The sequence below is a fragment of the Bufo bufo genome, chromosome 9 (genome assembly GCF_905171765.1).
Source record: "Bufo bufo chromosome 9, aBufBuf1.1, whole genome shotgun sequence".
Classification (NCBI taxonomy): Eukaryota; Metazoa; Chordata; class Amphibia; order Anura; family Bufonidae; genus Bufo; species Bufo bufo.
Genome location: NC_053397.1, coordinates 70,282,334 through 70,304,634, shown reverse-complemented (window position 1 = coordinate 70,304,634; position 22,301 = coordinate 70,282,334). Strand labels below are relative to the sequence as shown.

General features: G+C 44.0%; 1 protein-coding gene across 8 annotated transcripts in view; it reads left to right on the top strand.

Annotated features, from left to right (window-relative positions):
- Positions 1 to 22,301, top strand: part of PBX1 (PBX homeobox 1) — a 132,977-nt gene that overhangs the window by 16,640 nt on the left and 94,036 nt on the right. For 5 of the 8 annotated variants that reach the window (XM_040406935.1, XM_040406937.1, XM_040406932.1 and 2 more), the window contains exons 2-3: positions 6,437 to 6,472; positions 9,544 to 9,617. In XM_040406935.1, the coding sequence (XP_040262869.1) occupies positions 6,437 to 6,472; positions 9,544 to 9,617 (110 nt within the window). The remainder of the gene's footprint in view (positions 1 to 6,436; positions 6,473 to 9,543; positions 9,618 to 22,301) is intronic. The other 3 variants (XM_040406934.1, XM_040406931.1, XM_040406938.1) reach the window with 1 other exon arrangement.

Sequence of the window (22,301 nt, the reverse complement as noted above, 5' to 3'; positions counted from 1 at the left end):
TATTGAATTATTATTATTATTTTTTGTACACTACCGTCAATAGACAAGGCTATTCTCATTGTCAAAAACTTAGAAGAATAGGACCTGCGATGAGTTTTGGGTTTGAAGATTGGGCACACAGATCCGCGTGTATAGACCCATTGAATTGTTTTATAAAATGGATGGATGGCACACTGAAGATAAATACACTTGTGGTTGTGAGCCCCAACAGATAGTCCCCCTACTACTGCCACCTGAATGCCTGCTGGAAAACGGGGCTGAACATATCGTAATGTTGACTATTGCTCTGCACCTTCAGCTACGAGACTGTAACATGTATGTCATTTATGTAGTGTGTACGCATCTTTTTTACAATGTGTGAATGTGTAAAATGCGATGAAATCTGCTATTACTAAGCTTTCCTAAGCTCTGTGCAAATGAGTCCCGTATGAAAAAAAAAAATAATAAAAAAATCCTGCTTCTGTGGAAAATCTAGTTTCATTTCAAAGCCACCACAGAAAAGTGCCGAGTGATTTTATTCTATTCTTCCTCCAAACATTTAGGAAGGAAAACTATCATTTTCTCTTAAATTGCAGCTGGGCTTTTTACCTCTTGGGGGAATGAAAAAAAAAAAAAAACTTAATACATGCAGATCTAAACAGAAACGAAAACTGGAATTTGTAAACCGCACCAGTTAATAGCCATGTTAACAAATACCTGCTATATCTTATCATGCGTTGCTTTGCCGTGCGCAGTGGAGCCGATGATCTCTCCACTAGCGGGCTCTTTGTACACAATGAGCGGTGTCGTCCTCTGGTTTTCAACTCTGGACAAAATTTTAAATTGGAGATGGAAACGATTTATTTTTTTTATATATTTTTTTTTTTCATTCATTGTCAATGGGGACACAACGTAACTGAACGGAATGCTCCAAAATGCATTCCATTCCGTTCCGTTTGGTTGCGTTCTCATACCGGAGAACAAACTGCAACATGGGATGCGGAGCAAGACGGATCCGTCATGACCCCCAAAGCAAGTCAATGGGGACGGAACAGTTTTCTCTGACACAATAGGAAACAGATCCGTCCCCTATTGACTTTCAGTGGAGTTCATGACTGATCCGTCTTGGCAATAAAGATGATACAACCGTCCGTTCAACAGACGGTTATATTACCAGTAACGGAAGAGTTTTTGCTAAACCCTGCCAGATCCAGCAAAAACACTAATGTGAAAGTAGCCTAGATTGCAGCGGAATTTTGTGCAAAAATTTTACTCAAATGTTTGCATCTTAGGCTAAATCCTTTTTCCGCTAAACCACACCCCTTTGTGGTAGGTGCAGTTTTTTTTTTTTTTTTTCTCCCCACATATGATTCATGAATAGGTCTAAAGTTAGATGCGTGACAAATTTTGGCACATCTGATGACCAGGTCTACAAGCAGTCTTCGAAATATGGGGCATTGTTTATAGTGGTAGAAGGAGATTGCTGCAAATTCTGATCTTGGAGGTGGAGGTCAAAAGTCAAAGAGCAGCTATACTGAAGGCCCCTATAAACTTTAGCGTGTTGGCTGAACCTGCCGAGAAGGGCAGGTTCGGATGACGGTCTAATGTCTGAGGAGCTCCCAACTCTCCCCTGACAGATGATGTTGGGGGAGAGCAGGATCGGGTGAAATCATTATAGTCACCCGATCCTTTTCTTTCTAGGAGTTAAGCCGCCGCCAGAAGTCTGTAATATGGAAATCTGAAAAAAAGACATTTTTCTAATATTCTTGGACGCTTTCTTTTTCTGCCTTGCACCCCTGGTTGGTATATCTTCATCCAGTGCGATGTTATGAATGTTACATCCTTAGGGCGCATGGCCGTAGTTTTGGTCCGCATCTGCGGATTGGATTTGGAACCATTCACCATTATTCGTGTGCTGACTGTATCCATATGCCCGTTCCACTGCCCGGCAAAAAAATAGAATGGGGCCTATTCTTGTCCATTTTGTAGACAAGTATAGGACATTTCTGCTGGTGAAAAAAACACGGTGCTAGCACTTGGCCAGGATTTGTGGACCACAAAACGGATACGGTTGTGTGCAGGAGTGTCTCTAGCCTAGAAGTCGCAGTGGGCAAAAAGATACTGAGGACATGGGACAGCGTTACTACCTGGCAGTGTTACTATGGTCTGCTATCTGCATATTTACCACAGTATTTAGAGAGGGTACCGCGTTGGTGAATGCCAACGGCTTTTCTGTGGCACCATGGAGTTGCGTTTTCCACACTATAACCCCCTATGTTGGAGGCCTCAGTCCAGGCTGCGCAAAAATTTCCTCCTCCGATCCTTGTTGTGTTTGTGAAAAATGGAGGTGTTTTAGATTCCCTATCCCTTTTGTAATTGTACCGGTGTGTCAATGACAATATTTAGCAGCCATAGAGGCAAGTGCTGACAAAACGACCAATCAGATTCCAGCTCTCACATCAGCATCTCTGGTTAGACTATGAGAGAAGACGTGTGATTGGTTCCTGTACTTTATGCTAGTAAGAGCTGTTTTATGAGCCCCGGTCTGTGCCGCCCGTGTTCTGATACGATTGTGTGTATTTCGTCATTTCTCCTGTCTCTGTGAAGAAATGTTTTACATATCGGAGCCTTCTTGGACTATGTTCACGATGCCTTTCGAGGCTTTGTTGGCTATTGTGTCAGATGGCATTGCGACCCTTAGAAACCACTCCGAAACTCATTGTAAGTTAATGGGGTCCATCAGGCGCCACCGTGGTTCGTTGTACGAGGGATCTGGCACAGCGTCATCGCTTGTGTTACCGCCAGAAGATAAATGACCGGTGTGAACAGAGTGGTAAAGTAAATAAAGGGTTAATGTGCAGCGGGGACTCTTTTTCCGCTCTCTCGCTCAGGTAGCCTTTAATGCGATGGTGTTTTAGAGAAGTGTTTTGGACTCCTTATCACACAAGGAATAATTTTCTGCTTGCACCTAATATAGGAATCTGCCTCTTCAATCTGACACTGATAGACAGAGAAAATGACTTCCCGGAGCAGCGCTCCTGTCATCCAGGGATCAGCCGCCTCGTGAATCGCTCTTTGTTGCGTCTAGTCTGTTGTAAAGCCGGCCACAACATAAGATTTGGCAGTATATGTTTTTTCACAGATCAGTTGGTTTTTGCAATCTTGTCTTGTATGGAAGATCTGTTTCATAGAATTCTAATTTTTTTTGACATGTCTTTGTGACATACTGGAAGTTTTGATTGGTGGGGACCCCCACTGATAGGCGCCCCTTCTTCTCTCCTTGGGTAGACTGGGTTAGGGGCGTATACAAGTCTGAGTCAGTCTTCAGCTCTCCTCATCACGGCAGGGCTAGCCGATCGCACCCGAAATAGCACAATGCTGCGTTATTTCAGTGATCGGTGGGGGTCTCGCCACTCAGACCCCCACTAATAATTGATGACGACATGTCGAAAGTTTTATGAAACTGCAGTTAGTCGTTTGTAGAATCTGCTTGTGTAAGAGCAGCGTAGGCCCCATGCAAATGTCTGTGTTTTTGGGGGATCAGATGTGGAAGCGCAATGGGGCTGCCCAAAAAAAATGCGTCCGTTCCATCACCCTCAAGAAAAACCAAAAAAAAAACATGTCATATTCTTGTCCGTTTTGCAAAGGCGGATAAAACATTTCTATAGACGTGAGCAAAAAAATGGCAGCACGCACACGCCCGGGATCCATGTTCTGCGGATGCAAGCTTTGCGGACCGCAAAACGGATACAGTCGTGTGCACAAGGCCTTTGAGGTTATGTCCTATTGCACTACTTATCTTACACTGAGCTACAGGATTCACAGTTTTGCTGGTTGTCATTGGAAACTGTCAACAGGTTTGTCGCCAGATACATCCCTAATAGCCGGGCTCCTATAAAACATAAGGAGGATAATTTTCTTCTGTGCACTGTCTCTCCATTATTGACATCCACAGTGAAGGCTCTGTGCATACTTTGTCATCAAGGGGTTCTGGGAGGTTTCGGCTCTGAAGCCTGCAGAATTGTGAATACAGCTCTAGATTATAGTAATTCAGGATCAGTAACACAATATTGATGCTGTGACTGTGTTTTACAGAAAAGAACTGTGAAATGTTTTTTAGGCCTCATGCACACAGCCATATCCATTTGGCGGTCCGCAAATCAGGGATCCTGGCCGTGTTCATTGCACCCCCCTTACCCCTCAGAACAGACATACGGATGTGAACAGCACACATTGAAACGAATAGGCCTGTATCCGATCCGCAAAAAAAACGTAGATCGTATGTGGACTGAAACTACAGTTGCGTGCATGAGTTTGTAGGTTGTAATTACATTTTTGTCGGACAGTCATTACCTTCTCAGGCCTAATGCCGGCTATACCCTATAGATCAGGCATGGCCAAGCTGAGGCTCTCCAGCTGTTGTAAAACTACAACTCCCACCATGCCCTGTTGTAGGCTGATAGCTGTAGGTAGCCTGGGAGTTGTAGTTTTGCAACAGCTGGAGAGCCTCAGGTTGGCGATCCCTGCTATAGATGGCTGCTCCATCTACAATGTATTTTCTTTGTACCCTGATTTTGGGGACATTTATTGTATTGTGTCATCGGTCTACGGATGGCTGTAATCTCTGCATCTCATTCATCACTGAGGGCTTTATTCTCTATTTTGAGCTCGGCATCACACACCACATACCAATGGATTAATCCAAGAGTTGACTTCCTTTGGCTTATTCTGTATAACCCCTCTGTACCTCACATCTGCACAGTGCTTTTATAGGCCTATTGTGTGCTTTCCCGCTAATGCATTCCTTTTACATTAGCAATCGATAGAGTGAGGGACAGTCAGTAATAGTAAGTAGGAGGGAGAGCGCAGTATGTTCCAGCGAGCGGGAGAGGGTTACTCGGTCAGCGAGGTTCGGAGCGCAGAACTTACTTGCTTGTTTAGGAGACCCCATGGTCTGTGTAATAACGGCTCGGCTGTGTTTTTTTTTTTTTTCCCCCCCACTGCCATTTATGCTTTCTTCAGCTGCCTGCAGCGATTCATGCTTTTCAGGTTTTTTAATCTTTAAAGGGAACCTGTGACATTGTACATGCAATCCGTAGGCTACATAGTGTCGAGCAGGAGGAGCTGAACAGATGGATGTATAGTTTTACGGAGGAGATTCATTATAGGGATACGTTCACACCTCCATTTAACTAATCCAGGCTGCTGCAGTTCTCCGGATCCGTCCCAGCAGGATACTGGCATTCATCGCTAGACCATATTGGCTATATAACCGGATCTGACCAGTGAAATGCCCGCTTTCGGCTGGACAAAAACCATTGCGTGCATTGCTGGGACGGATCTGGAGAACTCCAGCATAGAATTTGGTAAACGGAGGTGTGAACCTACCCTCACTTGTCTTTCAATCGTTTAAATTTTTGCTCATTCTATGCGTAGGAGTCCACTGGGCGGTCCTAACAAGTGATTGACATCTACAGGGTAGGCTGTCAGCCACTGATAGGACCGCCCACTGGACTCCTCAGCATAGAAAAGGCAGATATTGAAATACACCTTATACTGAATCTTTTTCCACAATGTTCTAATCTCTCTGCTCAGCTCCTCCATGCTCGATGGAGATCAGACTGCTTATTCAATGTGACAGGTTCCCTTCATTGGCCTAAGACATGCTATATTTCCCCGTTTAAAGGGGTTGTCCTATTACACCAAGTTATCCCCCATCTACAGTTGAATGGAGCAGCAGCACACATCGGGTGGGGCATGGGCTCCCATGGTAATGTTGGGAACGATGACCGCCGATCCTACACTTATCCCTTAGGCCTCTTGCCCACGAACGTAAGGGCTCCGTGCCCCTGCTGCGGGCCACATACAGCGGTTCCGCAATACACGGGTCACCAGCCGTGTGCATTCTGCATCACGGATGTGGACCCATTCACTTAAATGGGTCCGCAAATCCGGAGATGCGGTGCGGAACGGAACCCCACGGAAGCACTACGGAGTGCTTCTGTGGTGTTCCGTTCCGCAAAAAGATAGAACTTGTTCTATCTTTTTGCGCAACGGATGGATCGCGGACCCCATTCAAGTGAATGGGTCTGCGATCCGCATGCCGTGCATTGCGGACCACAGTTTACGGTCCACAGCACGGAGCCCTTACATTCGTGGGCAAGAGGCCTTATCCTGTGGATAGGGGATAAGTTATTGTCATGGGTCGGCCCCTTTAATAGAATGGAAAGCTTATGCTCGGTTCATCTCACCGTTTTGTTTTCCGTTCTGCTGATCCGTCTGAAAAACAGAAAAAAAAAAAAAAGCACGGATTCTTTATTTTGAGCATCAGCTGTGCTCATTTTGCATGCAGGACTTATTCTCCCCTCTAATATAACGCATCTGACGGAACTGACAAGGATGCAAAATGAGCACAACGGATGCTCCAAATAAAGAATCCTTTTTTTTTATTTTTCAGATCTTATGACGGATCAGAAGAGCAGAAAGCAAAACGGTGATGTGAACCCAGCCTTACCTATTTATTGTGTAACTGCCGTGTGCTTCCCGTGTTCCTTCATGTAGCGTTTTATTAGATATGTAATAGCATGTTTGGAATGATATCGCAGACACAGTCACAATTACATATTTACCCCATAAACGGAGATTATGACAGAAGCAATGCCAGGGGCAGAGTCATGTAATGCTGCGGTAAAATATGGCTCTGCGTCCTTCCACTGCTTACCTCCGGTCTGTGGGAAATGTAGCAGGTCACTAATGAGGCTGGAGGACCCTCAGGAACCAGGTAGTCAATGGGGCTGACTGATGAGATTCTGCACATTTTGTGGTCCTCATTTACGGAGTGTCTTAGGGAAGAGAAGAACAGAAAAAAAAAAAGACCCTATTGAACATTTTGGCATCTGTTTGAGCCATTTCTGTCTGAGATCCTTTTATTTTAGAGGGAAAAAAAAAAAAGTCCTGTACTTCGACACAGCCCTCCCCCATCTAAAAAAAAATGGATCTCAGTTGGAAATGGCTCAAACGAATGCAAAATGTGCAACAGGATTTGTTTTTTTTACAGGATGCAGGTTTTTTTTTTCTCTGTTCTTCTGACAGATCATGGAAGAAAGGAAAATTAAATAGAGATGCAAACTTCCCCTTAGGGCTCATTCACACGACCGTATGTATTATGTGGTCCACAAAAACGGATCCACGAAAAATACGGATCACGTCCATGTACATTCCGTATTTTGCAGAACGGAACCGCTGGCCCCTAATAGAACAGTGCTATCCTTGTCCGTAATGCAAACAATAATAGGACATGTTCTATCTTTTTGCGGAACGGACATATGAAAACGGAATGCACACGGAGTAACTTTTTTTATTTATTCCCCCCCCCCCCCTTTCCCCCGCATACGGTCCGCAAAAAAACCTGTATGGACACTGAAAGAAAATACGTTCATGTGCATGAGCCCTTTGTGCTTCATTTGGCAAGACAATATGACTGGTGAAAAGAGGGTGTGGCTTAGTTAAAAAGGGAGTGGCTTAATTTATAGCACACTGCAGCAGAATTTTTGCACAATTTTTTTATTTTTATTTTTTTGTGTGTGTGCGCAAGCTAGGTCACCCAATAGGTGGTTTAAAGTCAAACTAGAAGGCTTGTCAGATGTATTATCCGGAGTGAGCCATTGTGATAAACCGGGATTAGTTTTCGACTGCCTGTCCACATTTACTTTCTCCAAATGTTAGTATCAATAGATATGCTGTATAGATAGATATTAGTAATATGGTATATTTCTGAGGCACAGCAAAGCTGCATTCTCAGCTTTGCAGGCTTCAGAGCTGAAATACCAGGATATTAGGCTACATTTACACAACCATATTTTTGATCCACGTCCGATCCCCATTTTTTTGTGGATTGCTTGCGGACCCATTCATTTCTATGAGACCACAAAAAATGCGGAAAGCACACAGATCTTTTTTTATATTTTATATAAGGGTTGGTTGAAATGTTTAATTATCTTGCATTTCTTCAACTGGAATCTTGGGAGATATCCAAAGGTGAATATATTAGTACTCCCTGAGCCACTGATTGAATCTTACCAGGAATGGGGCTGAGGTAGTTGGTATCTGGAAAAAGTGGTTAGAGAATATGGTCTTTTTAGAATCGGTTGGTGTCGCCTGCTCTTGCGCTTCATATGACAGTAGGTAGATTGTGCTTTTTGGGGGGCATTTACCGTGGCTTTTACACCAGAATTCTGGCATGGGAAAGTCGCCAATTTTTTTGCACGCCATATTTGCGACAAAATTTGCTACTTTTTGGCTTTTTCAGAAGAGGTGTGAAAATATATAAAATAGTTTACTATGAAATACATATACTTAATCTGTGCATATTGAAATCTGGATGGGGCGTGGTAGGTTGGGTGTCTTAGCGTGACAGTATGGCCTTACATGCAATGTAATTATGATAGGCTGACATGTAGTGTTACGTACAAGCCCTCCTACCAGGATAACGCCTACATCAGTATGTCTCTTGGATTTCATTGTACTAGGTAATCCAAACTGTTACGAAACTGCTGCTCTGCTAACACCACTACATTACTACTCCAGTTGCCACCTTGGTGGTCACTTACGGTTCAGATGACCAAACTCATCGGGTCCCACAATGGGACAATGGTTTAGGCAGGGACTGCAATTCCAGGGACAGCTGGTTATAAGCCGGGCCACCCCTCCTTGGTCTGATCACTTCACTTGTAGGTAGGGTGTGCTAGTATTCATAGGGATAGTGTCCCAGCGCCTTACCCTGACCCTAGCGGCATAACCATTTGATTATTGGACATCTGACCTGGAGACGTAATGCATCTTGAAAAGGGTCTCCCTGGTCTCTGGAATTGCTGCACCCCATGAGTTTGGTCATCTGAACCGTAAGTGACCGCCAATGTGAACTGAACCTCTTATAGGTCCCTGGGCCGCTATTGTGTATGTTTTATCAAATCAGTATTCCTTTTTGTGAGATTTAACATAGATCAAATAAGTTATTTTTTTTGAAGTAGGGATTTTTTCACTGATTTAATAATCATATTCAGCCCTACGGTCCTTCACAATTTTTTTAGTCATCTGTACATTACATGAGAGATCACTTTAAGGGAACCTGTTGCCACAAAATGCTGTGCAGTCAAGTTATAGAGCAGGAGGAGCTGAGCAGATTCATATATAGTTTGGTGGGAATAGATTCAGTAAAACCTGTAATTTTTACATTTATATCTCTTATGACTTCAGTTGTGTATGGGGGAGGTGTTTTCAGTGATGTGTATACCGAGATAGCTGTCAGTCGTGCATGGGTGCAGTCTTAAAGGAGGTTTACAAGTGTGTTTTTTTTTTTTTTTTTTACTGATAACCTATCTGGATAGGTCATCAGTATCTGATTGGTGGGGATCTATCACCCGGGACCCTCATCAATCAGCAGTTAGGGGCTTATAATAATAAAAAGTAGATAGTAGTAAGTCATTTGCAATTAGTGATGTTGTGTTCTGTTTCTGCATGTTTGACCCCAAATCTAATATTTATTTATTTTTGTATGATTTGCAGAAAACATGCCCTGAACTGCCACCGAATGAAACCCGCCCTCTTCAATGTGCTTTGTGAAATCAAAGAAAAGACAGGTAAGGAGCTAGTGCCGCGGAGACCTCTGTGGGTTGGTTCTTTTGAATGTGTCTTTGTTTTTAAGATCTTTGACCAAGGACAATGAGATGGATTGACTGATGCCTAGCCTCTGGATGGGAGAGGAGGCATGGGGCAGTCTCAGACACTGGAAGCTGGGCCATAAAAGAAAAGCTGGGAATACAACCCAAAAAAAAGTCTAAAATCCAGCTCATGTCTCGCCAAGAAGGTCGGGTTGCTCCACTGTCCCTGGTCCATGTTTTAGAATGAAGCTCTACTTGTTCATTTTTGGTTTCTGTATGCAAGTAATGAATCTTATGAGACTGAATGAGGCTTTATTCCTCTAGTTACTCTGTGTGAATGCTGTAAATTTAGCCTAAAAGTAGGATCCGATGTGAAAGGTTTTCTTTTATTTCCATGTTGGGGCCCCATTCCATTTTCATCAGAGCCCCAGTAAAGCCCTGTGAGTGCCTCCTTGGGGCTTATGCACATGGCAGTGTTATGACCTTCTATATGAGCCCTCTATTTATTGCCAAGCACTGCATCGCTGTCCCGTGGGACCAGTTAAGAAAACTCTTCCATAGCATGTTCTCCTGATCAAACAGGATGGTATTCAAGACTAAATTTATGGCCGAGCTGTGCTATGGTCACGAACAGGGTCTTATGTTGAAGCAGTTGTCTCAGTAAGGGTTGGGGGATTGTGAAATTCCGCTTTTTATCTCCTGTTCCAACTTGCCTTATTTTGTACATTCCTGGGGATAGTTGTACTCTATTAGGCTACTTGCACACGACCGTATGTGTTTTGCGGTCTGCAAAAAAAAAAAAATGGATGACATCCGTATGCAATTCATATAATATATATAATAATATTTTTTTGTGGATCCATTGTAACAATGCCTAAAACAGACAAGAATAGGACATGTTCTGTTTTTTTTTTTTTTTTTTTTTGCGGGGCTACGGAACGGACATACTGATGCGGACAGCACACGGTGTGCTGTCCGCATTTTTTGCGGACCCATTGAAATGAATGGGTCCGCATCCTATCCGCAAAAAAAAACGCAACGGAAACAAACAACGTTTGTGTGCATGTAGCCTTATCCTTGTATTCTTGGTCTGTGTTTCAGTTTACGCCTTTATTATTGGTTATTGTTGTGTAGTCGCCCATACACATCTAATAAACCTTAACTGTGCCGCTGTGTGTAGACAGATATCCGCATTTTTATTACTTATTTAATATAATTTCTTTACTTGTCTACCCACGTCAGACCTTTGTAGGCCTCCGCACCTACTCTGGCCTCTACAGCAGCAAACTGACTGTGATGCTTGCCCCCCATCTCCAGTTAATGTCTCTGCCGTGGTATTCTTCATCGCTGAAGGCCAGCGTTTAACATATTTGGAAAGGTTATTTATGACAGAATATTACAATCTGTAGGTTATAAGCTTGAAACGGCTAGCTTTGTATTCTAGCTCAGTTTAACCCCCCCCCCAGCCAGGAGGTCATGTGGTGTCCCAAATGTCAAGTCTACCTCCCCTCCTCTAGTCAATCCTTGTCACAACCGTTAAGTGCACATTTCCTGCCGTCTTATTATGGTAACCCAGTCAGTGTCAGCAGGTCATGGCAATCTAAGGCCAATAAGTTGCCCTCTGTAAACTATAGTATTGGTCATGCCAGAAAAAATATTTGTTCCACCCAATAGATCACTTGCTATATTGATCTGAGCATTTAGCAGGCCTTCTCAGTTTGGCAATCAAGCGCCACCAAAACTTTCCATGGCTACCAGAACTACAAGACCATTTAAGCCACCCTGTTGGCATTTATTTGACTATTGACCAAAACTTGCCATGGCTATGAGACCTTTTAAACCACCATTTTACCTTTTATTTGACTATTGACCAAAACTTTGCAGCGCTATGAGAGCGTCTAAGCCAAGATGTATGAGAGCCTTTTTTTATACATTAGTTGTGTACATCTGAGGATACCTTGGGTACCTATGTTAAGGGAAGAAACCGTTTGCTTTCTTTTACTGGAGGCCTCTGTATGGTAGAGTACAGTCCTCTACACCATAATATGCAGTAAAAAAAAAAAAAAACACAGAACCCCCAGGGAGGTACTGCTAAATAAGGGCCAAAAGAACGCTCCTCTGGCCTCGGTTGGTATAATAGTGGCCTTCATGTTTATTGTATTCCCTGGGAGCTTTCCTGGTGCATACTGCAGATGCAGTGTGAAAGGAGCCTTAAGGTCCTTTTTACATGGACGAATATTTCAGGCAATTATCGGGAATGAACCAAACGTTCCCCATAGTTGCCTGATGAGGGCTGTATTTCACATGCAGCAATCGTCTCCTCTATATGCGGACAAACAATCAATACAGCAATCTGTTGTCCCCACAGAATCATTATTCTATCCCTTTTTAGACCGCAAAGTCTGTTTGCACAAAAAAGAGCATTTTAGGCGCCGGATGAAAGACCTGGCAATGAGCGTTCATCGGATGATCGCCAGCACCTTTTTCAGAGGCCAATTATTGGGAACGAATGTTTCTACAAATGCACATCCCTAATCCTGATCATAGGAAGGTGTAAATAGGACCTTTAGGGACATGGATGAAAAAAATGTAAAATTGTAGATTCCCTCGTCCTGTGAGGTATCAGAAGATGGCTTCTGCAGTCAGTCCTCCATTGCTTACCAGAATGAGAAGGCTGCAGTCATTTTCCGGATCCTTTTGGTTTCTGCAATACATGCTTGTTGCGGTCCCGTTCATGTCAGTGCTAACACATGCCGTGGCTTTATTGCGGCTCTTTTTTCTTTTTCTCCCTTTTTTTTTTTGTATAGAGCCTTCATAGGGCGGCTGTACAGGTGTGTAAGCCCTTCTAGGGGACAATAGATCCATGCAGGCAAGTCTGGATTTTTTTTTTGATCAGGAAAGAAACCCCAAAGCCAGATAATGGAGCCAGGCGTTATGCTGATCATTCCTTCACGTTCATGCCCCTGCTATTTATTTTAACAGCCTTTATTACTGTACCACTCGCACCCCATTGTTTATCCAGCCTCCTCTGCTCCCATATACTTATTTTTCTTTTCTTAGTGCCTCCTGTAGATTCCCCTCCCACATCAGACTTCTCCTACAATGCCTATCCCTCTCTTTCTCCCCATCCCCAGCGATTGCTAATAGTGCGGCCATCAGACCATTCACGTCAGGCATGAATTACAGTGTGACAGGCAGCTCGCAGGAAATGTTACCTGTTCCTCTGCATTCCAGGCTCTCGAATTTGCCTCCAGCGTGGTTAACCCTTTTCTGTCAGAGCGTTAAGCGCTAATGAATGTAATATGCCAGAATGCGTGCTTTAATATAAATGTAAATCGGAGCCGCGCAACATGGTGATATGGTAAATTTGCTGAAGACTACTAAATCACACATGCCTTACATTGAAGAAAATAAATGCATTACTGCAGAATGTGTAATATATGTTCCACTCTGATCTGCAGCGTATGTGAGCGCCCTGGATCCAGATCTAACGCTCCTATGCCAGTGTGTAGCACGGTGTACTGTGAGGTACAGATGTAGTAATGAGACATTGTTGCCCAGACAAACGTGTATATGTGTGTGTGTGTGTGTGTGTGTGTGTATATATATATATATATGTGTATATATATATATATATAATTTCTTATAACCCCTTATTATTTATTCTATTTGCACCGCTCTAATGCTGCATTCACATGACGGTGAAAAAAATGACCATGAAAAACAGACAGGCTGTCAGTTTTTCAACCATTTTTGCATCAATTTGCTGGCCGTCTGTCCATTTTTTTTAACTTTATTTATTTTTAACAGCAGTTTTGCGTCTATTTTAATGGCTATTGAAGGGCTCATTGACATGACCATAGGCCATCCGTGCGGCACCGATGTGTGAATCCCGAAAGTTGGATGCGGACCCTTGACTTGAATGGATCCAAGAGATACGGCTTGGAGCAGAGGCACGGATCGGAAGCCCGCAGAAGCGCTTCCGTTTAAAATAAAGAAAAAATACTCATCTCATCCACTTGCGTGCAGCAGGACCTGTGCTCCCAGTGATGACATCATCACACTGGGGGCACAGGTCCTGCTGTGCTCAGTGTGGAGCGAGTGTCCTGCGCATGCTTGCAAGTGGATGAGTATTTATTTTTATTTTAACTCCTGAAAGGCCTATTTTTACCTAGTGCACCCGTTTTTAACAGCCATTAGATATGTGCACTACTGTCTAAACAGCCATTAACAACAAGCCCTTCTAAGCCATGAAAACTGACAAAAATAGGACATGTCCGATTTTTTTATTTTTTTTTACGCCTGCTATTCACTGACCCATTTGTGTGAATGTAGCCTTAGTTTTCACCTTGTCCAGTGTCCACATCTTGTGGCACAGATTTGAATGAACGAAAATGAATGAAATGCTAAGTTAGATATCGGTGTACGACATAGTGGTCTTATTATATTACAACTGTTGTCCCCAACGTTAGGTTGAACTTGCATGTCACCACCTTTTACTGCCATTCCTGTAGCTGTAAGGAAGTGTTCCTCAACTCCATTTCTCAGGACCCACCCGACGCTCATGTTTTCTGGATTTCCTTAGTATTGAGCAGGTGATATAACTAGTGTCAATGCATCAGGACTTACCACAGTGTGTTCATTCTGTGGGATATTCTCAAATCATGACCGGTAGGTGGACGCTGAGGACTGGAGTTGAGGAACACTGCTGTAAGGCATATGCATGCAGAAGAGCCATGTTTAGGAGGCCATACCTCTGGACATGGAGCCCCCTGTAGCTCTGTGCTGCCGTTGGATGCGATCTAAAGGGAAGTATAATATATTTTCTCCCACTAATAAGGCTTGAGAAAAAACATTGGTTTGCCTCTGCATGATATTGAAGGGTATACTAAGGCCCCATGCAGCTCCTCGGTGGCTGTATTGATATAGCAATGTGCATGACGTCTGATACTCAATGCTCTGACTGAATGTTACACATAGAAAACTGATGTGATCATGGTTATAACTCCGGATAATTGATGCAAATGGTGATTGCCAGCAAAGTGGTTGAGGGAGGGCATGGTACGGTCCACCTGCTTCTAAGATCTGCTGTGTCTTACCCTGCCCCGTTATCAGTAATACTTTTCTTGACTCTCAATGTCTTGTATATAACCAGTCTGGTGGTACTATAACTGGAAGACCAGAGAGGCACCAAACGAAGTATAAGTTCTAGCTTGTCTGGCCACTGAAGGAACCGGTGATGCATGATGTTTGAGGCTTCATCCCACTGTCATTTGTATGTCATGGCTACTGAGTGGTATGAGGGCACAACATAGCATAGTAGGGCACATGACACCATAGTGTACCTGTGTTGGTAGACCACATGCTATAGTGTACCTGTGTTGGTAGACTGCGCGCTATAGTATAACTGTCTTTAGACTGCACGCTATAGTGTACCTGTGTTGGTAGACTGCGCGCTATAGTGTACCTGTGTTGGTAGACTGCGCGCTATAGTGTACCTGTGTTGGTAGACTGCGCGCTATAGTATAACTGTCTTTAGACTGCACACTATAGTGTACCTGTGTTGGTAGACTGCACGCTATAGTGTACCTGTGTTGGTAGACTGCACGCTATAGTGTACCTGTGTTGGTAGACTGCGCGCTATAGTGTACCTGTGTTGGTAGACTGCGCGCTATAGTATAACTGTCTTTAGACTGCACGCTATAGTGTACCTGTGTTGGTAGACTGCGCGCTATAGTGCAGGCATGGCCAACCTGCGGCTCTCCAGCTGTTGTAAAACTACAATTCTCACCATGCTCTGCTGTAGGCTGATACCTGTAGGCAGTCTGGGATTGCTGAGTTCTAGTTTTGCAACAGCTGGAGACCCTCAGGTTGGCCAGCCCTGCTATAGTGCAATTGTGTCCATAGACTGCGCGCTATAATGAAACTGTGTTAGTAGACCGCACGCTATAGTGTTATTATGATGATAGTACACTATAGTGTAATTGTGTTGGCAGGCCGCATGCTATAGTAGCGCCCCCAGTTCTACATTACTGGATAAAGAAAGACTTGACCGCTCTGTACAGTTCACATAGCCCAAGTCTCCTAACGTTACACATCCCTTGTCGATTTAGTGATGTAGCTGTGAAAGCGTTCTATATCTCCTGTGCTGCCTGAAGATGTAGTACTACAAGTCCCGGGATTTCCAGGGCTTCACTGAAATATGGACTCCTCTGAACTTGGATTATCGGACTGTACGGAGCAGGAAAAATTTTCTTTTTGGAGTTTAGAACTGTCATTTTTTATTTTTCTATTTTAATTTTCTACCTGCTCCAGTCGGATTTATGAGACTGTGTGGACTGTTGAATTAGAGGACTATATAAATGGATGTTTTTGCCTTGGCGTTCCATATGAAAGGACACAAACGCCTTCCTTATGTTTTCCCTTTGACACCTATGGGCATAAGACCCGGTGCTGAAATGTTGCGCCTTATAAGTATAGTTGAAGCTTTAAAACAACACATAAAAACAGTTGTAGCATAGCATAACAGCACATAAATAATGCATCGTGCGAGAGAACATTGAAGCACATAAAGGAAACTGAATGTATAGTTTACAGTCATCCCGTCCATCATTTACCAGTGCCGCTGCCTTTACACCTACGATCTGCTCCACGAAAAGTGGCTGAACCCCCATCTAATACCCCAACTCTATCGTTTTAACGTATCTGCATTGGGACAGTTTTTAAAAGCTGTTATTTCTAAGCTCCCAGACTCTCCTCCTCTCCCCCTAAGTTCATCCAAAGTTCACTTGTGGTGGTTTAGGCTTTTCCCCTGACTTTTTCACCTTCTGTCATCATAACTCAAGGGCAGACAGAACTTCATCCAAAGGAGGAGGAGAAGGAGCCATTGCTGAGAACATTTACCCTGCACTTAGTACAGGAGCTGCACAGTCCCAGCATTGCCGGCTGGACAGGGGTTTAATCATGTCCACTGGTCCAAAATTAATGACTAGCGCGCGCACGTAAACTCAGAAAATATAAAAAAAAATTGCTTAGGCAGCAAATCCATAATACAAAGCTATCAAAATCACTCAATATTTCTATAGGAGCGTTGTGATAAAATGCCGTTTAGACTACAGACTGCAGCCAGCTTGTACTCTGCTGACAGATCGCCGTTTCCTGCAGCCTTGAATATTCTCTCTCAAACATGCCTGTTATGTTTCAGAAAATTATTTTATGTAATTGCTATTTAAGTTGTATTCTGAGGTTATATTCAGAACAATGACTCCAAGGTGGAGCCTAGTTTAAGGTCTCGTCTGCATTAAAGGTTCCATCAACGCTATTACCGTCAAAGTAACAGGAACCGTGATGGAAGCCCAGTGGACAACATTGTCCATCAGCGGGGTCCATTGGGGTCCCTCATACAAGACATCACTGCTTTGAGGCTAGATTTTCAGTCATTGACGTTGTTGGTTTGGTAATGTCCTGGAGGGGAAGACAAGGACTCTGAATTGAGGTGAGGCCACCAAAACCTTTGTGAAAACCTTTGTGTACATTTGTACGGTGCAGATTTGTTGGTGGGATACGTATAATAATTGCTGCAGGTTTGCAGGAGATTCCACCCTCTGCATTGCCTAAATGCACAGCATGAATTGACATTTTGTGTGCCGATTCCATTCTGAATCTACTTCGCGCTATGTATTATGCTGTGTATTTTCTGCATGCAAAACAGATTGTGGCTGTACCCCTAAAAAAATAACCTAATGAATTCCAGGTGGTCTCTGCAGCTCCAAACTAAATACTTTGGACTTAGAAGTATTCCGGTTATGTTACATTATCCCCATCTAAAGGGTAGGACCACCACCGTTCACGAGAATGGGGACCCCGTACCCCATGGAGCCACCAAAATGAACAGAGCGGCCATTCAGGCATATGGTAATTATTTATTTGGGGGTTCCAAAGACGAGGGTATTACAGTTATCAACAAGATAGGGGATAACTATTATATTGTTGGGCTCCTAATGCTGGGATCCTCATCAGTCATGAGAATGGGTACCACATGGAGCCTCCCGAAATGAATGGACTGACTGGTTGGGCATGCGCTCAGCTTCTCCATTAAAGGGGTTTTCCGTTTGGTTGAAGTTAATATTCAGATTATTAGATCGGGGTAGGTCCTACCACTGGGACCCCCACCGATCACCAGAACAGAGGTCTCGTACCCCCTCCACCCCTCTGAAATGAACGGAGTGAGAGGTCGCACATGTATGTGGCCACTCCTTTTATTTTTATGGGAGATAGCCAAGTACAGTATTCCAAGTTGGTATAGAGCAGCCTCAGACATGTGCGATCAGCCCCTCCGTTCATTTCAGAAGGGCTACAGTGGGTACAGGACCTTCATTCTCGTAATCGTGGGGGTCCCAGCGGTAGGACCTCCACAGATCTAATGGGTATCCCCTATGTGGATAGGGGATAGTTTCAACCAACCAGAATACCCCATTAATGGAGCAGCTGTGCACATGACTGAGCAGTCAGTCTGTTCATTTCTGGATGCTCTATGGGGTACAAGGTCCCCATTCTCTTGATCGATGGGGGTCCCAGCAGTAGGGATTTCACCCCCTCACTGATTAAAATTATGACATCCAGGCTCGGACTAGCCCGGTGGGCTCCTGAGCAAGGTGGTCCCCTATTCTCCCCCCTACCCCCTGCACGAGTGGGACATAATACAGTGGACTTGCTCCTCTACATATATATATTCAATGTACAGCACCTCAGCCAGCCTATGTTTATATAAAAAACTTGGTAGATTATTAAAGAAACTCCCCACTTTATTATTATAGACACGATCAGAGATTAGATGACTTCTAGGTATAGAGGAAGGCTGCCAGTGTCCTCTTCTCCCCAGGACCTACCTTCTCAAAGTTGCTGCAGGGACCCCATATTTAATCATCTGGTAGCATCTTGCTGCTGTGTGAGCAGGTAATTTTTGAACTAGGGATCGACTAATCGGAGTTACCGATATTATCGGCCCATATTCATGATTTTCAAAGTTATCGGCATCTAACTTTGCCGATTTAATGAGTCCAGCGCGCTATCGCAGAACATGAGCGCGCTGCTGTCAGTGCGCCATGTTCCCTCAGCAGCACAGGGGAGAAGGAGTCACTCTCTCCCTCCCCCTGTGCCGCGCTGCCAATGAGGAGAGACGGGAGGAGGAGGGGCGGGCGCACTGTCCCACCAATGATAATTAATGTCTAATACAAATACAGGAGGCGGTGCCCAGCCTATATGACAGGAAGCTGCAATCAGCGGCAGTTAAACCCTCAGGTGCCGCACATGAGGGGTTAACTGCTGCAGCTGATCGCAGCTCCCTGACAGAGGCAGGGTGCTGGTTATGTGATTCTGCACCAACACGCCCACCTCCTGTCTTAAATGTTAATTATCATTGGTGGCGCAGTGCGCCCCCCACACCTCAGTATTAAAAACATTTGTGGCGCAGTGTGACCCCAAACCCCCCCCCCCAGTATTAAAATCATTGGTGGCAGTGGCCACAGGGTCCCCTCCCCTCCTCTTCATTGGTGGCAGTGGCAGCTTCAGATCGGAGCCCCAGCAGTATAATCCTGGGGCTCCAATCAGTTACCATGGCAGCCATGACGCTACTGAAGCCCTGGCTGCCCTGGTAACCTCCCTGCTGCTGTGTGTACTATGCACGGGGCAGCAGGGACAGTGTAAAGTCCTATTCACCCTATCAGGGTGAATAGGACAAGGGATTAAAAGATCCCAGGTTCTAGCCCCTAAGAGGAGAAATAGTTATTAAATAAAGTAAAAAATAATAATAGTTACATATTAAATAAATAAGCATATCACATATCGCCATGTCCGAAAAGTCCAAACTATTAAAATATAAACGCCGTAACAGAATAAATTTTTTCAAAAATGAAAATGCACAGAATATCGGTATAAGGCTACTTTCACACTTGCGTTCGGAGCGGATCCGTCTGGTGTCTGCACAGACGGATCCGCTCCTATAATGCAAACGATGGGATCCGTTCAGAACGGATCCGTCTGCATTATATTTCAGAAAAAATTCTAAGTCTGAAAGTTAGTCAGACGGATCCGTCCAGAGCTGCGTTCGGGTGTCCGCCTGCTGAGCGGAACGGAGGTCAAACAGTGCCAGACTGAGGCATTCTGAGCGGATCCGCATCCACTCAGAATGCATTGGGGCTGTACGGATCCGTTCGGGGCCGCTTGTGAGAGCCTTCAAACGGAACTCACAAGCGGAACCCCGAACGCAAGTGTGAAAGTAGCCTAAGTTATCGGCTATCGGCCTGAAAGTTCACAGATTATCGGTATTAACTCTAAAAAAACAAAAAAAAAAACAATATTGGTTTATCCCTAATTTGAACGTGTCCGTACAATGGGCCCCCAAAATAAGTGGACATATATCAAATGTTTTCGGAAAGTGCAGGAAAATTTTAAAGTCAGAGACCAATCCCCTAACACCTTGAACAAAACTCATACTTTTGTATTCCTAGTGCAGGGTCTGTGAGGGGATGTGCATCACAGGTATTCTTTTTTCAGGACTTTTCAGTAACCCAGTTTTACTAGTGGGTCTGCACCAAAAATCTGTCTAAAAAGTGGCAAAAATTGGCGCATCTAGGGTTTTAGCACTTTTTCCGACATGCTCAACGAAGGGACGAGTTGTAACAGAAAGGATGGGGCCTAAGATGTGCCATTTTGCACCAAAATTGTGCCACAGTTCTGGTGTAAAAAATCTGTCTCAAAGTAAGCCAACGAATAGTGGGTATAGTCGGAGAAGTGTCTAACCCTGCACCAGATTTATCATCCAGCCTGGGCCCCTGTGATAAATCTGGTGCAGGTATAGACAGCCAGTCTAAGCTTACGCCATCTACAGGATTAGTACATCTAGACCTGTGTGTCTGTTTTTTCTGGAGAGCTCCTTTAAGGGATCCTTTAGACTAATCCAAGTAACTCGGCAATAAGACCTCATTCATGTACCTCAATAGTGACCACTCCAGTCCCTTGAACACTTCTAGAAGTATTGGCCTCAGGCTTCTTGGGTTTGCCCAACCCTCCTCTTTGAGATAAACCATGCAACCAAATTTTTTCTGCATCCTAGCAGTAGTCATGCAACGTGGCTCTACGGTATAGCTGCATAAAGTCAGCCTAACCCTTTCCTGAACTTCCCTGTCAAGATTTTATGACCGAATTTCAATTTATAGAGCAGACAAATTCCAAGGCAGCAACAGAAGAGATGCAGAACCCAAACCTCTCAAACTTTCCTTCAAACTCCCCCACTTGGAGTCAACCATTAACCCATTCAGGCCCTGGCTGCCAGATAGACACGTAGGCGGGCGTCGTAGCAGTGCTTTGCTGACGGTGGCCTGGTATCCTCTGTTCACGCTCTGACTGCAGAGTAAAAGTGGGTCAGAGCGAAATGTGCAAAACAACCACCGAGGTTTAATCTGAACGGGAGTTTATACAATGGATGAGCAAACCGTTTATGTGCAGGCGCTGATGACTGGAGCCCTGCTATTGCCTGGATATATGCAGTGGAGGCCTTCCAGTACGATTTGGAAAAACCGCGTGAGCGCGTTCTGCAAATGGTGGTTGTCGGAATGAGCTGAGTTACCTGGATTTGCTTATCTCACCAATTACTGGGTTCTGGGTAGAAAATAAGTTATTTCTGTTTATTACAGATATCTGCGATTTTTTTTATTTTTTTTATTATTATTATATTATATTATATATATATATATATATATATATATATTTTTTTTTTTTCTGTCCGGTTTTGAGATCCGACATTCGTTTGAATAATACAACAGGCTGCATTCGTTCACAACGGATCCCTTGTGTGCATTGCATTTCCGTATGTCCATTGCGCAAAAAAATAGAACATGTCCTATTATTTTCTGCATTACGGACAAGGATAGGACTGTTCTATTAGGGGCCAGGTGTTCCGTTCTGCAAAATACGGAATGCACACAGACGTCATCCGTATTTTTATTCCGGACTTCAAATTGCATACAGTCGTGTGCATGAGGGTGTGTTCACACTGAGTTTCAGGTGTGCTGAAGAAAAACAAAAAACTGGTGCAGAATCCGCTTCAGGATTCATCATGGTTTTTTGGATGCGGCTTTAATCCCTACCTTAATGAGAGGTTTGGAGGTGGATTTGATGTGGAATCTGCGGCAATAATTACAATTTTTTTTTCACTCTGTGGCTTTTAAAAACAGCGAGTGGTAAAAACCAGAACAGTGTCAATTACTCTATGTACATAGCCTTAGGGACCATTCACATGTAGCGTTTTACCACTGAATTACTACCGAATTACTACCGGCAGCCACTCCCAGCACTAAGGATGTCCCTTCTCTGCTTTTAAGCCGCCTCCGCGATCCTCAGTGCTGCCTCCCAATGAAATGAAGGGGAGGCAGAAATCAAGTGACCGCCGGCAAAATTTCAGCGTAGGTCTCTGCGCCAAAGTCCCGTGGCAAAAGATGCCGTTTCAAAATACCCTTAAAAGCGCCTGACAGAAAAACATTACATTCTACGTTTTTCTGTCTGGCGCTAGGAGACATCCAGCATATAAACAAATGCATCGAATGCCAGAAAGGATCCCATCAAAAACTACAGAATCTGCTCTGGCATCAGGTTCCTTACTTAAGA